Source organism: Cavia porcellus, unplaced genomic scaffold (genome assembly GCF_034190915.1).
Source record: "Cavia porcellus strain 051 isolate PalLab524CR breed Dunkin Hartley unplaced genomic scaffold, mCavPor4.1 scaffold_12, whole genome shotgun sequence".
Lineage (NCBI taxonomy): Eukaryota > Metazoa > Chordata > Mammalia > Rodentia > Caviidae > Cavia > Cavia porcellus.
This window is the reverse complement of record NW_026947495.1, coordinates 60553872-60579341: the sequence shown is the minus strand read 5'-3', so window position 1 is coordinate 60579341 and position 25470 is coordinate 60553872. Positions and strand designations below refer to the sequence as shown.

At 38.4% G+C, this 25470-nt stretch overlaps 1 protein-coding gene across 7 annotated transcripts in view; it reads right to left on the bottom strand.

The window, feature by feature from the left end:
• The window catches only part of Rapgef4 (Rap guanine nucleotide exchange factor 4), a 277608-nt gene that overhangs the window by 91973 nt on the left and 160165 nt on the right, over positions 1-25470 (bottom strand). Inside the window, exon 1 of one of the 7 annotated variants that reach the window (XM_063259293.1) lies at positions 20887-20905. The exons of 5 other annotated variants lie outside the window; for them this stretch is intronic. In XM_063259293.1, the coding sequence (XP_063115363.1) occupies positions 20887-20904 (18 nt within the window). In that variant the 5' untranslated portion in view covers position 20905. Of the gene's footprint in view, positions 1-20605; positions 20802-20886; positions 20906-25470 lie in introns of those variants that run through there. One more of the 7 variants, XM_013142508.3, reaches the window with a different exon arrangement.

Sequence of the window (25470 nt, the reverse complement as noted above, 5' to 3'; positions counted from 1 at the left end):
GGATATTATGTTCTTCCAAAGGGGGTTGAACCTAAACCTATTCAAGCACATAGGCACAGCATCCTTCCCTCATAAAATATGAGCTATTCCTATAATGTATTAACTAACATGTAAAGACATCTAAGAATTAAATTAAAAAGCAAGTCACAGCAAATTATGATTTCATTTCTATAAAAACTCTACAGATATGTAGATACATGCACGATTTATTGCACATATGTGAATAAACAACTTAAATAGAAGCATGACAAATTATGAGCAAAGGGGATGGAAGATGCAGGTATCTGCAAAGGATGGAGGGGGTGGGTGTGGTAAAAGATATTTGAATACTTTTCTCCATAAAATTCTAAATTATCCTAATAATTTAGGAAAATTTACTGAAAGTAGAATAAAATTTACTGAAAAGAGAAGACTATTAATTGATTCCTCTTTTCTTCAGACGTGTTTTTTTTTTTTTTTTTTTTTTTTAACAAAGTGGGTTATGTATCTGGTAACCTAACACATGAAATCAATGTTTTAGGAATGTTAGTGTGTGTGAATCACACGGGTATTACATGAAAATGCAGACCGTGGTGCCCCTGGCCTGGGGTGGCCTGAGAGTTTCTCTTCCTGCCTAAAGGTATGGATGGTGCTGGGGGATCTCAAGTCACAGTCTGAGCCTCAGAGCCTTGGTGAGCACCGTAACACCTTGTATGTCACGATTCCTTGTTCAAATGTGAGCATGTCACGAAGTCACTGTCCTAACATTTATTTTACCCAAATAGATCAATATGTTTTTAGTTCAAGGGATAGTTTCCTGGCCATTTTGTTTTATACTTTTTTTGAAGACTCAAATATCTTACATGAAAATCAGATGCTTGCAATGTATTAAAGGAAATTTAATACATTTGCCCTATAGGAGTATTTGAATAATACACTTAATATTCACAAGTAACACACTTGAAAATTTCTAAATTACCAATAACTCATCTCAAACAAATTCATTTAATAGAGTTTCCAAGAACAGATGAAACACAACATAATCCTGACATTACTGTGCAAAGGGAATAAGGCAAAAATAATTCTGTTTTTATGAAATTAATATTTGAAGATGAAGGAAAGTGTTTAGAGTGTGAATCTCAATTTCAATGGCATAAAGTAATTCCAATATTTGCAGTGTAAAACAGTTCATAACTTTATTTTAACCAGTTAAGGTAGAATAGAAATTTAACTACTGCATAAAAAAAAATCTTAAAATTTCTGGAAGAACCACTGAGACAGGGTGAGGGACGACACAGACAGCACTAAGCTCCAAACCACACTACAGGTTACCTCGGCAAAGTCCCACAGCCTGCACTGAGCCTCACCAAGTCCCAACCAAATACCCTCACCTAAAAAAACAGATTTTGAAAAGACCTGCAGAGTTTGGGTAACACAGATGAGCTTTACTTGTGTTCAGGAAAACTGGACTTCTAAATTGTGCAAAAGCTTAATCAAAGCAAGCATGTTCTCCTCTGCTCACCAACAGAACAGGAAAAATACTTACTAACCTGGGGAATGGGAAGTGTAGAAAACAGATTTGCAAATACTATACACAAGCATACATGTATATAATCAAGCATACAGCTATTTTAGCTACCCTAAGAGCAAGGGAAAGTTCTCATCTCCTAAAAAGTTGGAAGTATTTTCACAAACCAATTGGGTAATGATTAGTTCTTAAAATTTTGTGGCACAGATCCCTTCCAGGAAAATGGCAGAGCAGTGAGCAGCAGAAAGAACATCTCTGTTTGGTGTCCAGACCCTCGAGTATAGCAACATGATGGAAAGAAGGGGGAGAGAGGTGAGTCCCATGGACACAGGAAGGATCTAAACGGAGACTTCAAGCCCATGAAGAGATATAATTCAGAAACCCTGCAAAAAAAGAAGAAAATCAGAGGTGGTAGCCTGGCTGGGTGGCGAGAAACAGCAAGGAAGGAACAGAGTTCCCGCACCCCATGTGCTGGTGGAGGCCCCTGGCGGCCAGGGAGAAGCAGCAAGGAGGTCGCCTTTGTTGCTCCTCATTCAGGGAAACAAAGGCTGAGATGATAATAAGGAACTAAGAAAGCAACCTGACATTTAAATTGTTTGACTGACTATGCAAGCCTGGGGCCAGTAGCCTGAGCAGCTAATTAGAGAATAAGGCTATGCAATATAATAATAACTGTGGATTTCCTACTGTCCTATCACTGATTTGTTTTATTTTACTTTACTGTTGTTTTACTCCCTTTAAAATAAAAAAATTATGTAACATAGTAAGCAACACATAATAATGTTTATATAGATAGATGTAGATATATAGATAAAATGCATAGTGACATATCACATTATGTAAAGGAATTTGAATTAATCTGTGGGTAACTACCATGCACCTTCATGGTCATTTGAGAGCATTATTAGTGATGTGCTAAACCAATTTCTTAGAGTTCAAGGGGATACCCTTGGTAAATGATGCTAAATTCTGGTTCTAATTCTAGTTTTGTGTTTCAGGATGGTTCAAAATAATATTGGTTCATTTAGAGACCTATGCTGGAACAATCTGCCAAGCAACTGAAATACAGCAAATCAGCAGACTAGAAGTAAAGGTTATGCTCATCCTTGGTGCTTTGAAGATTCATAATCAATGTCTTACATGAAACAACTGATAGAACCATTAGGGAAACTAATGGACATGTAAGGGTATTTCTGGATTTCCTGATTCTGAGAGACTTAAGGAATGTATTTGTTCTAGACATCAGTTAGGTCCTGAATTTTCCCTGAGGGCCCCTCTGCATTTCATAACTTCCAGTACTGCACATATTTCAATCTTTGTACCAGTTATTTATGTGTCTGTTCTCTAAGTACGACTGCATGACTTCCTTCAAATAAAAAGCTGTGTCTTTGTTATTTCAGAATCCCTGGGGTGTTTTGTGCATACAGATTATTCATTACACATTTATTTGATTAATAATGCAGACAAATACCAGAGGAGCTTTTACCTGACAGAAGTATGAAAAAAGGGAAAGAATTTTTCTTCTTTCCATGTCTGAAATTCCAGTTTTGCTCTTCATGGTTAGATATGGAAAGCCTAAGTTTATTGGATGCCAGTAGTTAATTTACAGACTATTTTACTTACAAATTTCTCTCAGGAATAACATTTCTCCCCAGTTCAAACTTAGAGTAAGGTATTTTGGATTGGAAAGAAGAAATATTGATTTAGAGACCTGGTGTTTTGTTTATATGGAGAAAGTTTTACAAAATATTGTCACAGAGACCTGAAAACAATTCTTCTCCATCTCTTGACTTCTTTTTACTTTTGTCTTGATAGACAAAAGACCAATTTTAATAAGTATGTTTGAATGTTTTGGGGTATTTTTAACAATTTCATAAAAGTGATAAACTTCAAGATGTACATATATCAAAAATTTTATTTATAACTTTAGGGGTACACAGAATTCTGGAAGTCAAAACACAGATCCTAAACATGAACATGTGTCTCACTAATACTCCAGAATCCATTACCACACAAAAGCCCAATAAAAATGTGCCACTAAATTCACAAAGGTATGCAGTAAGACATTCAGAAGTGTTATTTATATTTGTTCCCCACCAAAACAGTGGACAATAAATGTATATTCTCATAATGGAACGAAAAAGCAATGTCCGTTGCAGAAGATGCAGGATGTATCTCACAAACATAATGTTAAACGTTGATACAAAACATGTATGCCAGATGTTGTTCAATGGTGCAAATCACTATTCTCTTAGAAGGCAGGAGGATAGGACTGGCTAGAAAAACAAGGCAGGATTTTAAGAGCGACAGAGGTGATGCACTGAATGCTGATGACATGATTGTGTTTGTAATAACACACCCACCTCAGTTAAGTGTGTACTTTTCATACGTACATTTTAGCTAAAAAGCTAAAAGAAAAAACCTGATTTAGAACAAGAAATTAACTTCATATCCTCATTAAAAACTTTTTAAAAACTTTTAAACTATAAAAACTTTTATTTTGCCCTATGATACAGATAAAGTATATTAAAAAGTATAGGAGACCTAGAGATTCTGAAATTTCAGAGTACTAGGTATGTGTAATCCTGACAGACAGCTTGAGATATATCAATCTATTACTTACTTTTCATTAAGAGTGCCTTGAAAGAAAAAAAGAAAAGAAACATATACACTTGTATATATGAAAAGCCCCTAGCAAAAGTTGGTTGATCTCCATGGACAGTGGTTTTCAGGAGCAGAACCCTTGGCTAGACAGTGAACCTAGTCAATCACAAAGCATTCTCAGAAATGTTCATTCTGGGAAAATTTAAGAATATTGATTGCAAGTGTCAAGTATCTCCTACTAAAGACAATAATAACACCCTTAAGAGTATATAAACGCATGAAAAATTGAAACAAAAAGCATTAAAGTTAGCATATAATTAAGTGTTTTTTTGTTACATGATTTAAATACTAGCTATAACTGACAAAGCATACTTTTTCCTAGCAGACAAAATATTAATGTATTATTTATTCATATATTTCATGGCAAATACAACATGTTCATGTTCTTAGATTTAATACTTAAGAAGCCCAATGAAATGTAAATTAGTACAGCCAGGATGGAAATTCCTAAAAAAAAACCTAAAAAACAAGAACTACCATATGACCATAGGATGCAGGATATATTTCACAAACATAGTGTTACATAATTAATTCTACTACCCAAAGGAGATGAAATCTTTATACCAAGAAAGGACTTTCATTCCCATGTTTATTGCAGCACTATTAACAAATAGCCAAAATATAGAACCAACCCCAGTATACTTCAGATTATAAGTAAAGAAAATGGGGTATACCTATCCAATGGAATATTAGTCATAAAAAGAATGAAATTTTGTCATTTGCATATGGATGGAACAGAAGAATACTATGTAGAGTGAAACAAATCACACAGAGAAACAAATATGCATTTATGGAAACCAATAAATCAACCTTGTCCAAATAAAAAGTGGAATGGCATGTGAGAAAGGATAAAGGAGGAAGGGGACAGAAAGAAATTAACAGGCACGTTAGGAAACTTGGGAGGATGTTAGAGGAAGGGGTCAAAGAGAGGTGAATGAACATGATCAATGCATGTATAAAAATATGACAGTGAACCTATCAATGTGTGCAATTAATATGTTAATTAAAAAAAGAACCCCTTTAATGGGTGGAGTCCGGCCACTTCCTGAGATCTTTCCCATTGCTCTGATGTTAAGTACTTGGCTTCTTTCTAATGCTAATCTTTTGAGCAACCATGTTCTCCTCGACCCGCAACTTTGTATGGGCTTCTTTTCTCAACAAACTGCAAAAGTTTTCCACCTTTTGGCTTTGCTTTTTGCTTGGTTCTCACTACAGAGCTAGCTAAAAGCAGCCAGCACTACCCCCATGCCACGGCCTGAACTTTTGGGCTGTCTTGAAATTTCCTCTGCCAGGCTAAGTAGTTTGCTATCTTTACATTCTCGCACAAAGTCTTAGGATGTGGGTAAAATATAGACAAATTCTGCCACAATGTAACATGCATGGCCGCTGGTCCAGTTTCCAACAGAGCCCTCATTCTCACCTGTAACCCGGTGAGCCTGCCGTTTACTGGCTGCTTTCCCGACAGCACTGATCTGAGCTCTAACCAAAACCGCCCATCAAGTTCTGTTGCAACATTCTACAGCTTCTTTAGCCAGAATCTCCAACTTTTCCAAACTCCTTCCACAAACCAGTTACAGTTTTCTGGACTATATGGTTAAGTTTACTTACAGCAAAAACTCCATTCCCAGTACCATTTTTATTAATCACTTTCCCACTGCTGAAATAAAATACCCAACACCTGCAGATTAAAAAAGAAAGGGTTTATTTTTGCTGGCTTTATGGTTGAAATAGCATGTGAGAGGACATGGCAGAGAAAACTGCTTACTCCTCAGTGTTGGGACAAAATTATAATGTAAGAACACATTTATAAAATAGCAAACTTACGGGTATTTTTTGAAACAAATTAAACAGCAATTAGAGGTCTCTGATCAAGTTTCTGCTGTTGAATCAATTGACCTGGACAATGTCTGATGCCCACGTGCATACCTCTGATAAGCACTGAGTCAGGGTAATTGTCTATACCCTGAGTACCCTGGGCTAGCCAAGGACACCTTTAACTATGCTCACCCTATATGGATCCCCTTCCCTTGGTTCCCAGAATGTTTCTATACTGTGCTCAAACGCGTAAGGGTCCCCTCCCCTTGTTCCTGAAATGTTTTTATATTATGATAAACACCTTCTTTGTTTCAACAAATCTGCTCAAGACTAACCTGCCTGTCAATATATGACTCAATGTATATAACCAATTATGTAATGTTTGGTCACTTGCTTTATACTTCCCACTTCTAAATGCTATATAAACTAACCTCTTTTGTAAACTCAGGGCTGTTGCCTTTAGGTATGATCCTGCAAGAGTTCACTGGCATAAAAATTAAACTGCCTTCTTCTCTTCTCAGTGGGAAGTCTTCCTTCCTGTTTGACTTGGGAATTTTCCCACAACAACAGTAGCCAGGAAATGAACAGAGAAAGGATGAGCTGAGGGCAAGAACACACCCTTCCAGGCTACGTCCCCAGTGACCTGTCTCCTCCAGCCAGGCCCAGCCCCCTCATAGCACATTCACCTTAGCACTCTTCAGTGGATTAATCTACTGATGAGCAAAGCAACTCCATGATCTGATCATCTTGCAAAAGCCCTGGACACATGACACTTTGGAGGCCATTTTGGGTCTAAACCATAACACCCAATGACTTGATCTTTTTTTTTTTTTTTGGCAGCACTTGGGATTGAACCCAGGACCTTCATGTTGGACTAAGTGTCCAGTCATTTTAAATTTTTTTTTTTAAATTTTACTTTGAGACAGGGTCTTGCTAAATTGCCAAGGCTGGGTTTGAACTTGTGATCTTTCTTCTTCACCCTCCAAGAGTGCTGGGAGGCACCACAATATCTGGCAATGATTTTACTCTTGAGAAAATTCCAAGTAGATGTTTGCAGCCAACTATAGACTTCTGATAGTATAAGTTGAACCTATCATAGATCTCAGAAACCATCCAATACTTTTAGGAAATGTGTTAAATTTGAAATAAATGGCACATATTTAATGTTATATGGTTGGGACACTTTAATATATTAAAGTGTGGCATTTAAATCATGGTAAAGAACAGTCAGAAAATGCTTGTACTTTATAGGCAGTCACTCCCACTTGTAGCCATCAGTGTCAGCACTGAGAAACCAGAGTGTGGCTTCACAGGGTTAGGGGAGGCTCAGGTTTCACTGGTGACAGACACCTACAAATCTCATCTAGCACCCTGTTCTGTACATACAAGAACTTGATGAAGGCAGGTTTTGCTGGGAGAAGCAGGAGGGAATACAGCAGTTGTCCAGTGGAGCTAGACCAAGCTTTCCTAAAGGAGGCGGGATGTCCCCTAGCCCGGCTGCAGCATACAGCTGGTGAGGCAGGAGGCAGAAGGAAGTGCAGGCAGACATTTGTTTGATGGCAAGGGAGATTCACCAGGGCGGAGAATGGACAGGGGAAAGTCTATAATTAATTGTAATAAAGGCGTATTCTTAGCTATTGGTTTTTACCTTTTGTCATTAGAAAATAATGCATTCTCATTGGAAAGTATAAAAAATTTACTTATACATAACAAAGTATGATTAATATTTTGCAATAGTAACACTAACCCTTGTCTAAATATAGTATTATTTTTAATTATACTCTAGATAAAATTTTGCATTTTTTCCTTTTTATATAACACTAAACATAAGCCATTTCACATATTGCTGTGAGTTCTTTGTAACCATCAAAGAAAAATTCCCATAACTTTATCAGTTCTCTATTCATTGTAGTTTTAAATTGTTTAAAAAATTTTATTAATATAAACAAATTCTGAGCCTAGGCCGAAAGTTTCTCTCTCCACTCATATTTGGGGTTATTATCTCACAATTTGTTTCTAAAAGTAGAACACCTACACCATGGATTACCATCCATAAACATACTGATAAATTGGGAAACTTTCATTGAAAATATCTTTGGATGGGGATATTTTTCTGGATAAACTCTTGGAAAAGTATTGTATCTTTGGCCTTTTGAAGATAACACTGGCTTATATATTAAGACTAATAAATATTAATGTAGAACAAATTAATCAATTAGAATAAAATTCCAACAGGAAAACAGTTTTTCTAGCATTTAAATACATGCTATCTAAACTGCCCTAAGCCAATATTTTAATAGCATAGCAATTCCCAGTTGGGAAAGGTAAAATAATTACCATGGCAAGAAAGGAGGCCTTTGTCAGGTACTTTGAATTAAGAGTGATGCACTCAATTGACTTTTGTACAGTCCTCTTCATGTAGGTGTATTTATTTGTACTGATTGGAAATTTTAAAAGATTTTTTTTCTGCCTGAAGCAATCTAGCAGGCTAAATCTACAATAAACACAAGCTTAGCACAAACACAGGACAAGAGCATGCAAACAAATGATTTTGATAACTTTGAAGGACTTGGGAGCCTGAGAGCAGTAATATATTTGATCTATGTTATACAAAATTCCTAGAATAGCAAAAACCTATCAATATTTTCAGGAAACGTTTTAAGCCTTTACACAGCTAATCAAAACAAAAGTCATCAAAGTCCTAAAAGCGTACCACATAAAATACAAAAGTATGCCAGTAAAGTAGTATCCAGCATAAAACGTCGAATTCATTTCAGATCTCACTCATAAGCCAGGATCTTTAAATACAGCCCCCCGCCTTTTTCTTTTACTATCAAATTGCACTAGTAATTTGAAAGGTTTTAGAAATGCTCGAGACACCTGCAGGTACCATGAGAAGGAATCACATGTTATTATGTTCTCTTATTGACCAGAAGCCTACACTGTGGACAGGGTATTTTTTGGAAGGAAGATGAAGACTGTCGCTCACCCTCAGGGCAGCTTCTCTTGGGGAAAGGCAAAGTGCTGGGTGGTAGATAACAAAGCTCCCACCACTCCTTGAAAGCTTCCAGCCAGAAGGGGTTACTCACTGGTAAGACTGCTGACTAACAGACTATTTTGCAAGAAAGCACTAAGGACCACTGACTGTCCCATTGGTTTCCCTTGCCGAAGGCTCCAGAGTCTGGTACGGTGGGGTTTTGCAGCCATGAACTGAGCGGGAAGGGAGTCAGAACACTGTGCCGCAGGGCACTCTGGGATGGTGCCCAGGGAAATGACAGGACTCCATGTAGACTTGTTTTCAAGGCTCTTCCTCCATTTGGCACTGGAAGCCTTACAAATCTCTGCTCTGCACAGCTTTAATTTTTTTTTTTTTTTTTTTTTTTTGTCTTTTTCCTTTTTATCGGTACCGAGGATGGAACTCACGACTGCCTGCTTGCAAGGCAGGCTCTTATGCCGCTGAGCTAAATCCCCAGCCCCCTTTTTTTTTTTACTTTGTTTTTTGTTTTTTTTAGCTTTAAATTTTTAAAAGGCTGCATTTTAAAGCAAATCTCTCCCAAATAAAGACAGAACGGTAAATACATTTCATCTGAAAGAATTACTGAGAATGGGCAAGGTTTCTTTTTTGCACAATGAGGTTCCCTCAAGAATGAAGACTAGGGGCTGGGGATTTAGCTCAGTGGCATAAACGCCTGCCTTGCAAGCAGGCAGTCGTGAGTTCGATCCCTGGTACCGATAAAAAGGAAAAGACAAAAAAAAAAAAAAAAAAGAATGCAGACTAGTAGGTTGAGGGCACATCACTAGGGATGGGGAAGGAGAAGGGGGGCTCCACGTTCCCGAGGGACATTCTGTCCATTCACTTAAAACTTTAAGAGTTCTTATTTCAAAACTTCACAAGTCATTCCATTCTTAGCTCTTCTGAATAGGGTGCTCAAAAGAAAGCAAAATAAGAAGAGGAGGAAGAGAAAAGCTTATAGATTCATCTTATAACAGATTATTCCAGGCTTGTGCAAGGATAAGGACTTTTTTTTTTTTTATACTGGGGATTGAGCTTATGACCTTGTGCTTGCCAAGCAGGCACTTACGCTGCTGAACTAAAGCCCTGACCCCAAGGACATTTCTTAAATGTGATGTGCTTCGTGCCAACTTTTCAATACCAATAACAATCCTTTGATGAAAATACTCTTACTATTCCCATTTTACAGATGAGGAAATTGAGGCTAATGGCATTACATTCCTTGTGTAGAATCACATGGCGATGGGTGGCAGCTCTGGGACATGGACTCCTTGGTTAACCACTGTCCTACTTGGGCTACATCTCTAAGGAAAATGCCCATGTCCAGGGTGATTTTTAAAAAGAACCAAACTGCTCGTGTCAATTTTCTGCTTAAATCTTTCAGTGGTTGCTCATTCTTTTCAGAACAAATCCAAACCCATAATACAGTTCCAAAAGCTCTTCCTAATTGCAGACCCTGCCTGCCTCTCTGGCTCGTCTGCCACCACTGTTTCCCTGGCTCTAAGCGCTCAGAGTATGGCTCTCCCACTCAAATATGCTGGAACCTCAGCTGCTTTGGAGATTTTGCCCACTCTGTACTCTGCCAAAAACACGCGTTCCCCTCCCTTTTCTTGACTTCCTCAACCTTCAAGCCTCAGCAAAACGTGCCTTCTTCAGCTTTCAGAGCTGTACTGCCCAATTCGGTGGTCACTGCCTGGAGGTGACCCCTGAGACCTGGACACATGACAAGTTTGAATCAAGATGCTCAATACCTGCCAATGTTTGCAGAGGAGGCACAAGAAAAGGAACTGAATTTATCAGTGATGATGTTTTACATGGGTTACATCTGAAATGGAGGTACATTGGATACACTGAGTTAAGTAAAATACGTTCAATTTTATGATTTTTCTTTTTTATTATTTTAAATGTAGCTGCTAGACAATTTTTAGCTGCATTTATAATTTATATTTCTCCTGCACAGTGATAGAGCATTTTGTATTTCCCTTAGTGATGTGTACTGCCATTGTGATTCTTTGTTAAAATTTGGCTTCTCATCAGGCTGTAAGGCCTCAGAAAGAGGACCACACTGGTCTTGTTCCTGTTACCTCCATGCTGAGAACAGCACCTGATACAGTGTGATTAAATTGAGTTGTTGAAGTCATAAAGCCAATTAGAAATTCAGATCAGTTGGAAAAATGGTTAAGAAAAATGCTATTTTCTTTGGCATAAAAAGTGAATGTGCCCTTTGATTTTGACTTCAGATCAAAAGGAGACAGTAACTTTTAATTTGAGCTAGGACAGTTTAAACATATATTCACAGAGTTACTGAGACTGATTTGTAATAGCCAATAGGTCCAATATATTACTTGATCTGTAGATCCAATAACTACAGATCAATCTCAGCAAGCTGATTATAGATATAAATAAACCCTGACCCCATAATTATGGAAAGCACAGGATTTAGAATAACCAACATGACTTAAAAGAATAACAAAGTTGGAAGACTCACACTATCCAGTTGCCACAATTAAGACAGTGAAATACTGCAGAAAGAATAGACACGCAGACCAATGGAGCAGAAAAAGGAGCCCAGAAATAGGCCTGCATAAATACAGTCAACTGATTTCTTACAAAGGAGCAAAGTCAGTTCCATAAAGAAAGGAGAGTCTTTTCAACAAATGAAGCTGCAAAAATTGGATGCCTATATACTAAAAATAAATAACCTAAACAAAGGCCTTATTGTTTGTAGCACACACACACACTCACACAGAGGTTCTAAGGGAATCTGAGGATGAAGTGCAGATTGTGACAAAGATTGCTGCTGGGGTACAGGCAAGCAATGTGAAGTCACTACCCAAGTATACTAGAATCGGACGATTAAATTAAGTGGCAGGTGATGTGAGCAAATTTCTCATTGCTGGAGTGAGAGGTTGCAGAAAAGCAATGAGAAAAGACTAGAATGCTCCATGTAGTAAAGAATTAAGAGTTATAGGAGGCAGTGCTTAGCAAAAGTGCTTAGCAAAAATAGACTCAGATGTGGTAATGTACCCCACAGCAATGTTTCAGTCAATAGCAGCTCCCATATACGATGGTGATCCCATAGTATTATATCACCCAGTGACAGCACAGGGTAAGTGCAATCTATGTTGTTCACTCAGTGATGAAAATAACTTCCAACACATGTCTCAGAACATGCTTCTCCTAGTAAGTGACACAGGACTGCATTTAAAGTGTATTTATATATGCAGGTTAATATGTACAAATGTCTTTCTTCTCTGTCAGCAGCAGGGGCTTAGATCTCCCAGTCACAACAAACACACCTTGCACCCTGATTTTGGTTTCTGATATCATTCTTTAATAAAGGAAAATGAAGAACCTTCAGCAAAATGACTGATTACAGGACCAGGGCCAAGACTGTATAAGCATTTAGTAGTACCAGAAGTAAGACAGTGCTCAAAAACAATACAAAACAATTATGCGGAATGTCAAAAGATCACAGGAGCCAACCGAAAGAGGTCCCAGTGGCCAATGCTAAAGCAGTATGAATAAAATATATACGGTAATATTGGATTGTAACCCAAAGTATAAAATAAGTATCTTTGAATGTGCAGTGGTATAAATAAATGATATAATAAAGAAACACGGGAGAAGAAACAGATGTCCTAGGCCAGTGACAGCAGATCTTTTAGAGCTTTCAGTGGTAACAAACAGGGGACCCCAACACCACATGTCGTAGGTTTGCCACCACTGTGTTGGGCAGACAGCTAATTGATGTAGCTATTCTGCTGTCAAGGAGCTAGAGCAGAGCTCCCCACTTTATAAGGTTGGGGTGTGCACACTGACTTCTTCAAAGACTTTAGGGTGGAAGGCAGAGCAGGGGTGAGGAGAGTGACTTTTGAGTGGCGAAGCCTGGCACCCATGACTTTAACCAGATGATCAAGGTCAACATGGACAGTGACATCCCGGTAGCATATATTCTTGATACAATGTGATGAACTTTGTAGATCTCTCCACTCTCCTCCCCTGAGAACCCATAATCTGATTTTGATAAAAACATCAGAAAAAAAACCCAACTGAGGGGTACTCTACAAAATACCTGGCAGGCCAGTATCCCTCAAAATTCAAAAATCACGAAAAACAATGGAAGTCTGAAACTGTAACAGTCAAAAGCCACCTAAGGCGATATGACAATTTGATGTAATATAATACCTTGGATGACACTCTAGAAGAGAAAAAGGACATTAGGTAAAATTGAAGGAAATCTGAATAAACTTGGGATTTAGCTAGTGATGATGTCAATACTGGTTCATTGTTTTAGAAGACTGAAAGGAAAAACGTGCCAACCTAAAATTCCCTACCCAGTGGAAATATTCCCTACCCATCAGAATAAAGATGAAGACATTCACAGATGAAAGAAAGCTTAAGAGAATCTGTAGTCAGCACACCTGCTCCACCAGAATTCCTAAAGGAAGTTCATCAGACAGAAAGGAAATGATGCCAGAGGGAAACTTAAAATATCAGTAACGAAGAAAGGACAGCAGCAATATAACTAAAATAATTCCAGGATGGGAAGAGGGTGGTCTGAAATCTAAATTGACATGATGCAGCTAGTCACTTTAAAAAAATTACTGCAGAAGAAATTCAGCCTCCAATATGGTTGAGACAGTATTAATCACTTTTTAAAAAGCCTTTTAAAAATCTAATAGAAAAAATCTAATATAAAAAGTCTATGAAAACAATGTAGTGCATTCTATATATGTGCATATTTTTATATGTTAAACATTTAAACATACAGAACTTTGGTTGATGTCATTTATGAGAGATTTAAAAACACTTTCATGTTTCCAAATATTCAACATAAGCAGTATTATATTTATGATCAGGAAAAGATAACAAGTATATATAAAAACTCACTGTCTTGCTAAATTTCAGTTTAGACTCTTGGCAGAAACACTGCCGTTAGGCATACACTCTAAACTTCAACGACTCATTTGAATGTAAATTTGGCTCACAGACATTTAAGGACTTAAAATCAAATAGATGAAAAAGAACACTAGGAAAAATGAGATTGCTCTTGTCATGCATTGTTTCAGCACCCACATCCAAGTAGCTCAAAAGACTTAACAAGATCAAATCTTGCTAATCTCCACATCATACATGTTAAGGAGACACTGAAAAAGAAATTATGATTCTGATTGTATGCAATGCATGGGATTTCTAAAGCACAAAGCTATTGCAATCAAAGCTATTGCAGAATGTGATGTCAACATTATTCTCCTAAGTGCTTCTGTCCGATTTCCTCATAAGGAAGGGATGAAGACAAACCCAAAATGAGATATTGATTGCATTATGATGTTCCGAGTACACTGGATGAAGGGGACTGGTTTCTAATAGTCAGCTGAATGTATCACATTCAGAAAACAGAGCTCATTTTTGTCATTTCCCCTTCTTGCAGGCTGAGCCCTCCGCATTTTTTGACCTGAATCCATAGCAGTATGCCACTCATAATGGCTTAGAGCTAGGTACGAGGTCACATGACCGACGGTGAATCAATCAGAGTCCTTTCCCACGGTTTTCCTCTAGTAGCTTCTGGGAAAGAAGCAGGAATTGTTTGACGGCCATGTTTTAGGTTTACAGAGAAGCTGAGGCCTTAGTGCTTATGAGCCCAAGCCCAGCTCCACATATGCTCATTCTGGGAACTGGGGTGTGAGTCCAAACTTCCTCTTTTGTTTGTTTTTGAGGTGGCTTGATACAGATCTCTGTCACCTACAACTTTAAAGTCTGGAGTTATTCTGTAGCAACTCTGCATTCCTGGAAAAAGGAGAATATTAGGAGATAAATAATAAAACACCATTTCCTCAGAAATCTTTCAGGTTATAAGGAGTAAGGCTCTTACAATGCATGGTTTTGTATTTTGGCACTAAATTCTAACTCCTCTCAGAATGACACTGTGTTATAATTATCCAATTACCTATTGCTCTTTCCTATGAGGCTATTTGCTCTTTGAAGTCAAGAATTTATTTTATTAGATTTTGTATCTCCAGAGCCAACATATAGAGCCTGCATGGCATACAGTAAGCACTTAATAAATCTTAGTTGATTTTAAAAGGATTAAATAAAATATGATTTTTTTTCCCTACTAGTACAGCATTACCTCAACTCCTTCAAACTTTATTAATTGGAAATTTGTGACTAGGCTAGAAAAATTAATTTATTCAAGAAAAAAGTGCTTATTAACCCATTTAGTAGTTAAGAAACTGTAAAGAGAATGATTAAACTAATTAAGAAAATAAATTGTTTCAAGCAGGCCATAGCCATTTAAAATCACCGATTCATATAGAAATAATTTGTAGGCTAAGTTACAAATAATATCCTTCTACCTATTCATTAAATTAGGTCCCTGAGGATGTCTATTAAGTAACGCTTTGATAGCCTGGCTCATTTACTATTTGTACTTGGAATATTCCATAAATCAACCTCTTATTAATTCAAAAGGTGACACCTGGAGTTATACAGTTATTTACAAATACAAAGTCTCTTAAAATCTACAAAAGATAGTAAAGGACTGGAACAAACTTAATAAAATTCTTGTTGATTTATGTCTCATTTCATTTCTTTCAGATACATGTAATTTCATTCATGCCCCGGGCAAATGCTACTGGGTACCAATCTTCAACAACTATCTTATTACCACTCTTTGATGTTTATTATCACTAGCTGTCAATTGGACATACATGCAATGCAAGTCTAATTATACCTCCTTCCTGAGTATTGCCCAGCACAGTGACCTTCAGACCAGTTCTCCAAACCCAAGCTCACCTCAGCCTTCCCTTGCTGAGCTGATGGCAACTGCATCCTTCCACATGCTCAAAGCCAAACCCTGAGGTTCACCTTGCAGCCTGTCTCTTTCACCTCGTATTTCATCCACTGGAGAATCCTGTGGACTCCATCTTCCACATCCATCCTGAGTGCGGTGCCCACCCTCCACAGTGGCTACGCCCTCCCCATTTCTAGCTCTCAGGGAGGTGCTCTAGTTTCCTAGGAGTCAAAGAACCTAGTGATGCTGCTACTTACATTTATTTATATTTCCATCTGCTTGTTTGTGTGAATGAGTTTTCCCATGGCTTACATATATAAAAACCAAGAAGAATGGGGCGGATGTCAGGCTCTGATTTCATAACAGCTATGTTAACTCTAAAAGCAACCATCAAGTCTCTTTGTGGTGCAGTTCCAATAACAACTTACTTTCACAGCTTACAACAATGTATAAAATATAAATAACTGTAAATAACTACAGTCAGAACTGTACCAAGAATTATAATAAAGATGCATGGTTATCAGAAATTTTAAGATTTATGTTTATATGTACATTTAAACATGTTAAATATAAAAAAGTGATCCATAAATAATTTCAACCATAAAAATATACTATACTATTTAAATCTATTATTCTATATACTTATTATGTGCTACTAATTTTTTAAAAATACATTATAAATTAGAGCCACCAAATTAGCTGTGGCCAGCTCACATTTGGACAGTTAACAAGAATGAAAAATAATCTATTTTACTTAAGACATTTGTATGTTTGGGTCTTTTATAGCTGAACTTCCACATTAACATTAATACATGATACAATCAAAAATCACCTGGCCTAGAAAAAATACATTAAAATAGGATCAAATTCTATAGGGGAAAGAGAATAGTAGTATGATTTAAAGATAAAAATGAATGACAACATTGTCAACTAAAGAACTTGTTCATAAATTTTTAAATGCTTAACAACAAATTATTTCTCAATGCCCAGCTCTGGTCTAATGCAGAATAAGCACTGTATAAAAACTTACAGATTAACTGACTCATTGGGAGTGTTGTGTGACTTACAGAACTGGTACTCAGCATTCTATGGCTTTGCTGTCCAGACTGCTCCATGTTTGGGAAAGTCAAATATCACCATATTAGGATGCAGCCTTGTCTGTGTTCACATATGAATGGATGAATGGATAAATGAATTGGAGATTTTGGTTAATGTGAAGATTCCCAAGTCTGAGGTTTCTCCCAAAAGAAAACATTTACCATATTTCCATTTTCTTTCAAACATCTTGCATGGTGGAACTAAAACTTTCAGGTTTCACATGAATAACCATGAAATGACCACCAGAGGGAGCCCAAGTGTTTTTCCAAAAACACCAGATGCCAAAGGAAGAAAAACCGAAACAAACAAAGCATAAAGCTGAGGGTGGCACTGGGGGTGGGAGGAAATTATCTGTTTCTGGTATTTAAAAAAAATATCCTACTGAAGGATAGAACTATTTTTGCATGTGTGTTACAAGCTCCTTTACTCAGCAGTGGTGCATTGCATTGCTCTGACACATAACTGGAGAATTGGCAAAGATAATATTTTAAAAATTCACATACCCTAAAACAAGGAGGTCCAGAGGGAGCTGCTGGGATTGCATCCATGATTCTCTGTGGTGCCCCAAACTTGTCTCCAGTTTACTTTAATGTTCCTGCTCTGCTTCTCTACTCTGGTTCATCTTTGTGGTTAACTCTGGAAGATGGTTTGGGTGTGGCTTCCTCACTCTGGGATTGAGCTATCAAGTTACAGCCCTTAGTGTGATTTGGGATTTTTCATTCTCCTGCCTGAGCCAAGTTAGGAGGACATGAAGAAAAATGACTTTCCATTTGTCATCCTGAAGTCTTCCTAGAACTCTGAACTGGATCCAGTCCTAATAGGATGCCAGGAGATCTCTGTTAGGCTTTCCAGAGCCAATCTTCTTGGAAACAAGGCCCCATGGGTCAATCTCAATGATGCCCCCAAGCTACAAAAGTGTCCTGGGACTGAGGCTATATGGACAAGGGGTGACAAGGGGTGACCATGTTTAGCATTAAGCTCCAGGGATATGTAACGTAATACCTTATAGTCCAGAGCAGTGTCAAGTTTTGGAATTTCCCCCATGTTTTATCTTATTAGTCTTTTTCTTGGGGTAGGTCAGGGATCACTATCTGATCCATAAACTCACACAGATAAGTGACTCATGCAGGCTCACTGGCCACTATATGTCAAGGACACAAACTCTGATGAACATGGCCTTCTGAGGATGTGGATTGTAACAGTGAGTGATTATTGAACTCAGTCATATGCAAGCCTTCTGACATAGAAAATTATTGTCTTCCTTTTCCCTCAAATTACAAGTGACTGAAAAGCATGATAAAAGTGAATTCAGTGACTGAGCACTTTGTTTTACCCAGGATTTTCATGGTATGTTTTCCTAAGTTTCTTTTTCATCTCTGGATGGGGTAATTTTATAATGTATGCAAATAAATTAGCACAAACAAATTGAATTCTGCAGGGTTAGGTCCTCAGCTGAATGCTGCTAGATTTAACATGTTTATTAATGTTCTGGATATAGAATCAAAAGCATTCTTATCAGATTTAACAATGACACCCAATTGCGTGGAGGTGGCTGGCAGGAAACTGGATTGAAATTTGAAAATGACCTTGACAAATGGGAAAGGCAAAAAGAGGGCAGAATTCAACAGAAAGCTTTACAAAGTAATTCATTCAAAAGAGAGGGGAAAAAACAAAGGGAACAACAGAAATGAGGGTCCGCTGACTGGGCAATTATAACCGAAAACGGGCTGGGGGTCAGAGGGAACAATAGGCCTCAGAAGCATCAGCAATTTAGTTCTGTCATTCTGAGAAAAGAAGACATGATTTTGGAAAGTACAAATAGGGGGAAATTCAAACTAATTCCCCCTCCAGATCCAGAAAAGACAGAGGGTTGGGGGATGGAAAGCAAAAGTGTTTTGTTGAGACCTTGCAACTGCTTGCATTTTTGATAATCTTGAAAGAGTTCCTTAGAAAGCAGAGGAATCAAAAAATATTTAAAATTTTTTGCGTTTAGATCTGAGGAAATTAGCCTAAGAGAAAAGAGAAGGAAAAAGTGAAGTCTTGGAACTGCTGCTTTGCCCATGCCAAGCTCTGCCGCCTGGGTAGCTCCCATCTCCTACGGAGTGGGCGCTGCCTCCCTGGGGACGCTGCTCTGGGCCCCTGGCACTGCAGCCCGGCACTGTCCCACTGCTCTGTGCCAGCTAAGCAGGCAGCAAAGGCCAGCGCTGGGCAGGCGCTGGCTCCACAACACCCTTGGGAACCTCTGGGCCAAGACCCTGCTCCCACGTCCTTCTGGGGACAGGAGACAACGGTGGAGAGAATGAACATTCACGTTCGAATGCTTGTTAAGGGGCAGGGCTGGAACTGTGTCACTCAGGGCTGAAGTGCTCAAGGCCACGCTCTGCTGCCAACATGAACCCCACCACGGTCCCATGGCACGTATTTGCTCACGTGGCTGCCTCCCTCGATGGCCACTAACCCCTGAGGGATGCCACCATGCTTTATTCATTTGCATAACCTCATTCGAGGCCTAGGGTTGATCAATACATGTATAATTAAAGGTTTTCAAGTAAGTAGGTTGTGTATTCTTTGGGCATTTCTGAGCCATTCTTTCACTGAAGAAAAATAGGAAGTAAACAGATGTGAAGGCAAGAGGAGGTAAATGTTTGCAAAAACTGGCAATAAGAATTCCAAACAACTCTGAAGCATATTCCTAAAAGTGATTTGACAATTTTCAGGAAATTTTAAAGAACAAAAATAGTTGCACACCTATACATAGGTGAATGAATACGTGTATGCGTATGGGTATATGACTCATTATCTTCTTTCACTGTAATTTTACCAAAAGGTAAAGAGAATAACTATGGAATACTTTAATACCCATGGACTCACTGAAGCCTGCCTAACACAGAGTTGTTATTAGAAAAGAACCCAAATCCTAAATGACGTGTCAACACTAGATTAATTTATCCAATCTGAGAACACTGCAATTTTCCCTCCTAAACCTAAGACATATTTTACAAAGGATCTGGTTTTCATTTCTTAACACAGGAGTGATAAAAACTGAATGCACAAATGAGACTATGTCTTTTATTCTTACTTAATTGAGATAACATACTAGTTGACCAAAGTAAGAGGTGATGATGAATCCACCTTCGGTATAGGATAAAATCTTTCTCAAGACAGTGACGCCCTCTCACAGAACTTCAGAATCAGCAGTGTAGTTTTTACCATTAGCCTGACATTGTGCCTCTTGCCTCCTGACAACCAACAACTGGTTTTCAGTAGCAGAGCAGCCTCATCTCAAGGCTGAGCCACTTAAGTGAGAACAAGGAGCTGCTGCTGGCTCCAGGAAAAGGGGAGAACTCATGTCTTGTATTATTATAATTATTATTATCATTATTATTATTATCAAACACTACAGTACCCAGCTCTCTGTGACCTCAGTCAAATTCTGATCACTGAGAAGACAGAGAACATAGTGAAAGCAGGATTATATGGCTTCACTACCTCAGGGGCAAGCCCAGAAAATCATCAGCGCGGCAGCAACAAGAAAAAGTTATGCTTCATAAAAGACACTTCAAAAATCATAGATAAATCCTGGACATATTAAAACAATCATCAAATGTAATTCATATTACAAAATTCATAATATTATAAAAATATTTCTAAAGTGTAACAACGAGCCACCACTCCCCAACACCCATCCACGCCCTTCACCGAACAAACTCACGGAAGGCCGGTCTCATTCACAGCGTTGAGAACATTCAGAGGCAACTACAGCTGTTCTAACTCTCAGCAGACAAGGCTCAGGGTCTAGAATGTTTCTTACATTCACTGTTCCCTACTTAGATGAAAAACAAACTCCCTTCATCATACAACTCAATCAATAAGCCCTGCAGAAATGATAAAGAGATGGCACAGCCAGCTCTTGTAACTGTAGACAAACAAATGGAAGAAAAAGCAGAAAGAAATTCAGCAAGGACATTCCACCCCACAAACTGCGTAACTCACAAATACAAAAACAAACATTTCCTCAAGGACTGGAGAGCCCACGTTGTCCTTGGCACCTCGAACAGTAAGTCAGTGGCATTCTCAGGAGGTGGGGCAGAGTGAGGTCTCAGCTCTTCTGGCTACACTTTCTAACAGACCAACTCCAGAAATGAGTGTTTACATACGCACGAGTCACAGGACCAGGCAGCAGCATGGCTCAAGCTAATCTCACTCGGGTGATAAGAAATTTGTCCTTCAAAATCAGAACAGGCAGGCTCAAGATTTCCTAAGATTGTAGCAAGACTTTATTTTGTTCTTCTGTTAGAGTTTTGTACGCTGGGTAGGTTACACCTGCGTTTCAGAATGTGACTCTTAAACCATCCCTAGCTCAGAACAGAGAAAAACAGTTGTGCAGGGCAAACCCTGAATCTCAGTCAAGATGTCCTCCTAGGTTCAACCTACAGCCGCCAATTTTAAAGCAGGGCTTTAAAACTGTGTTCCACAGAAAACCACTGGTTTGAATTCAGTACATGTTTTATAGTCAGAGTTGAAAGGTTATATCCGGTGTTAGGGGAGTGTTTGTTTTTATGTTTTAAATTTGTATAAGAATACACAATTTCCTTTTCTTTTCACCTGGCCCAGAATTATACTTTCACAGCCAATCAGTAGCAGTAAAACAATACATCGTATAATAGGTGAAAAATGTTCCACATTGTTTTCTCTAATGTTGAAAATATCAACAGTAAAGAAAAATAAATGTTATTATGTTGACTAAATATTCCTAAAGTTTCTGACCTTTTGACCCTAATAGTTATTTGCTTATTATTCGACTGTTTTTCCTTAATGAGAATTTTCACAAATTGTTAATTAGTTCCATACAAAGTTGCCATTTAATTCTTCAAACTTGCCATAATTCTTCTTGCCATAATAATTCTTTAAAACTATTCTTCATATAAGTGACTCATGGGTTTTAGAAGTTTGAGGAACTCCTGCTTAAAGTAATCTGCTTAAAAATGAGACCTACCAAATACTTTGAAAGGGCCCCACCCAGGTCTGCTCATTCCTAGTTGTTTGCATGAGATCTTTCAGGAATTTGGGAAACATCTTTAAGCTCTGAACTAATCCTGCTTTATGCTGGCTGTGCATTCTTCTGTATTTTGCAAGAAGCGATTCATACTGCGTAGTATAACATCCATCCTTAACTGCCCATGAGAAGCTCAGGGGCTCCTCTTGGAAACAAGCTGCTTGTAAATCAGGAAACGGTATTATTTCGTTACCCCCGACACCCAGTCTGTTCGCTGGTCCTTCCACACAGAAAAAAAGCATAACCTTATAAACAGTAAATTCCTATAGCAACTGCAAGGAAAGGATGCAGTCAACAACTTAAAATCTACATTAAGTAGCAAAGAAATCACAGACAGACTCATGTCTTAAAAGGAGAATTGTAACATTCACTATAAAGCTTATAATTGTGATTTGTGTTAAACATGGTCATCCAGGTATGGCATGTACAAAAGAGGGGGAAAATATCATTTAAACAGATCAAGGAGAAGAATTTCTTTTTCTTTTTGGTACTAGGAATTGAACTCAGGACCTTACACTTGCAGGCAGGCACTGGGCCACTGAGTCAAGGTGAATTTCTTTATAAAAACAAATGTCCCAAACAGTCACAGCCCTATCAGAAGAGCTAACTCTTGGCTTATTTTCCTAACATTTTTCTGAATTATTTCATAGGTTTCACTTTCATGTGTCATTAACCATTAAATGATATCTCCATTGGTCATAGTAATTAGATCCCACAAGGGCCAGGGATTTAGCTCAGTGGCTCAAGAGTTTTCCTGGTAAACACAAGGTTTTGAGTTCGAACCCCACTACCAACAAAACAACCTGCCATTTGCTTTTTCAAAAGTGCAACTTATGCTGGGCATGGCAGCACATATCTATAATCCCAGCATTCTGGGAGACTGAGGCAGGAGGATTATAAATTGAAACTCAACCTACACAACTTAGCAACTTAATGAGATCCTGTCTCCAAAAAGAAAAAAGGTTGGGAATTTGGTCCAAGATCAATCCCGAACTATAAGAAAGTAAAATAAAATAAAACTTAACCAAAAATAAAATAAAAATATAAAAAGCCAATGTATAACAAAGTTTTTTTATGTAAGGCAAGGCTGAGTCTGGAAATAAAATATAGCTGGCAATGTGGTAACAAATACCACATATTGATGATGTCTATGTAATTGGTTAAAACTTAAACATAGTGATCAGCAAGATTCTGAGTAGAAACCGGAAAGGAGACTATATCCTTTCTACATTCTGTTTGGACGCCAAAACAATGGGCTTAGTACTTTTATTCTAGTCCACAGGAATCATAGCATTTCAAACACAAGAGCAACACAATATTGCTCAGCATGTAGCTAAAGAAGGTAAAGGATAAAAGAAATCATCATAACACAACTTGTTTTCTAAAAAGGAAAAATTTCAATTAACACCACTTTGAGGCTCTTAGGAATTCTTTTCTGTCTCTCTAAAACTTGAACTGTTTTTCCGAACATCTTTCATCTCATTACTTTATTTGACAGATGGCATTGGAGAGCTGTGGCAATAGCATGCAGTGTCACTCCTCTACACTATTTGCTAAAAGAAAGTAAGTGTGCTTTTTGGTTTACTAGACCTGGAATAGCCAGAATGAATATAAATAGCCGAATGCTACTACTTATCCTGAGGGGATGTCCCAGCCACCCTCAAAGTCTCTTAGAGCAACATGTAAACAGCTCATTGCATGTGATGCTCCACAAACTTCTCATCCTTATTCTGTCACGAGGTTGGCCCACGATGACAGCTGTCAGGCCCTCTGCTTAGAGACTTATGCCTGTTGTCCCTCTGCAGGGGGCTCAACCTAAAGGTTGCTGAGTGCCTAAGAGAGATGGAGCTGCTTTTTGAAGCCTCCAACATTTTAGCCTCCCAGGGCTCAGACATTCTGTGTGTGTTCTCCACATCACAGCTGCCCCTGGATGAGGAAGTGCGAGGCCCTTTTATTGTTTGACGTGGCTAATGATACATGTGCTATTTGTTACAGCATGGATGCTTTGGGGTTTTCATGTGCATGATGGTGATAACATTTGTTGTGCCACGTTAGCTCTGAAGCAGCGGTGATGAACCTATGACACATGTGCTCTAGTGGGGCTATCTGTATCCTTGGAAAGCTCTAAAGGTTCACCATCTTTGCCCTGAAACCTGTGTTTGTAAATATTCAATCTAATCCTCAGAGATGTACTTGTCACACAAAGACATTTTCTTAACAGCCAAAGATTAATGGTAGGTTTCATTGAAGACAGTATAGGAGAGCCCTAAAAGGCAAAAAGATGATTACTTGATAAAGAGTAGGACTCTTTTCAGAGGAGAAAAGAACACAAGACATGACGCAAAGCTTGAGAAGACACTTGTACTTACTGTACCTAACACTTACTGAGCTCTAGTGTTCTTGCTGTATGGTCGCCACAAATGATCTTATTTTTTTAATTTTTTTTTTTTTTTTTTGGTAGTAGGGGTCTAACTCATGACCTCACGCTTGCCAGGCAGGCACTTATGCTGCTGAGCTGAATCCCCAGCCCACAAACGATCTATTTAATACTCACAATGGCCTTGTGAGGCAGTCATGACAAACACCCGCATTTTAAAGATGAGACAAGGATGTTTAGAAAAGTCAAAAAGGTGCTCAAGGACTGACTGCTGGGATCGAACTTCTTTGCTGAACCAAAGTAAAATTCCGATGTGACTTTGTGGGTCTGCAACCCACACTGGCAGTAGCAAAACGTTATGCCACAACTTCCAGCCAGCTCTACAAAACCAGCATTAGGAAAACAGGATGAACCTAAAGACAGCTAGAGTGGGAACTCTGAAAGGAGACACATAAATAATGTGAACTGAACCACAGGGGTTTATCTGCCCACAGAACCCAGGAGTGCAAGCAGAGAAAGAAATGGGGTACAGTTGGGCCACGTTACCATGTGGGTACAGCACTCAAGGAGCACAGTTATGAGGATACGTGTCTGAGTGTCAACCAAATACCACGACAGATGAATCCCTACTCTCTTCCACCATAAATCTTTGCATGTTGCTGTCTCAATCTACAGACTAGTTAACAGGATTAACATTATCACTGTTTGCATGCAGAGATACGCTACCCAACGACTCTCATCCTCGGAATGTGCCCTAGCACTGTGTGTTGGTGGAAGCTCTGCCCTGCACCTCTTCCCTCACCCATTTCCTCCAACGCAATTACAACAATTAATTATTTTCAGTTTCCAAAGAGAAATGCTGACTTTCGTGCACTCAGATATAATTAGGCAAATTCATCAACTAACCCTGAGTTTCATGGCATTTATTCCTTCTGAGAAAAAAGCAACTATGTTTTTACATGCTGTTAAACTAATGATTTGTTCTACCAACACAAGTGCCTCATGGGAAAAAGAAAACACTTAGCAATTGTACCATTTGCTCCCAGAATAACCTTCCTTTGGACTAAATATCAGGGACATGTGATGACCGTGTCAGAGCAATCACCCCTCTCCCCGTGGTATTTTAAAGTGACTCACCAAAGAT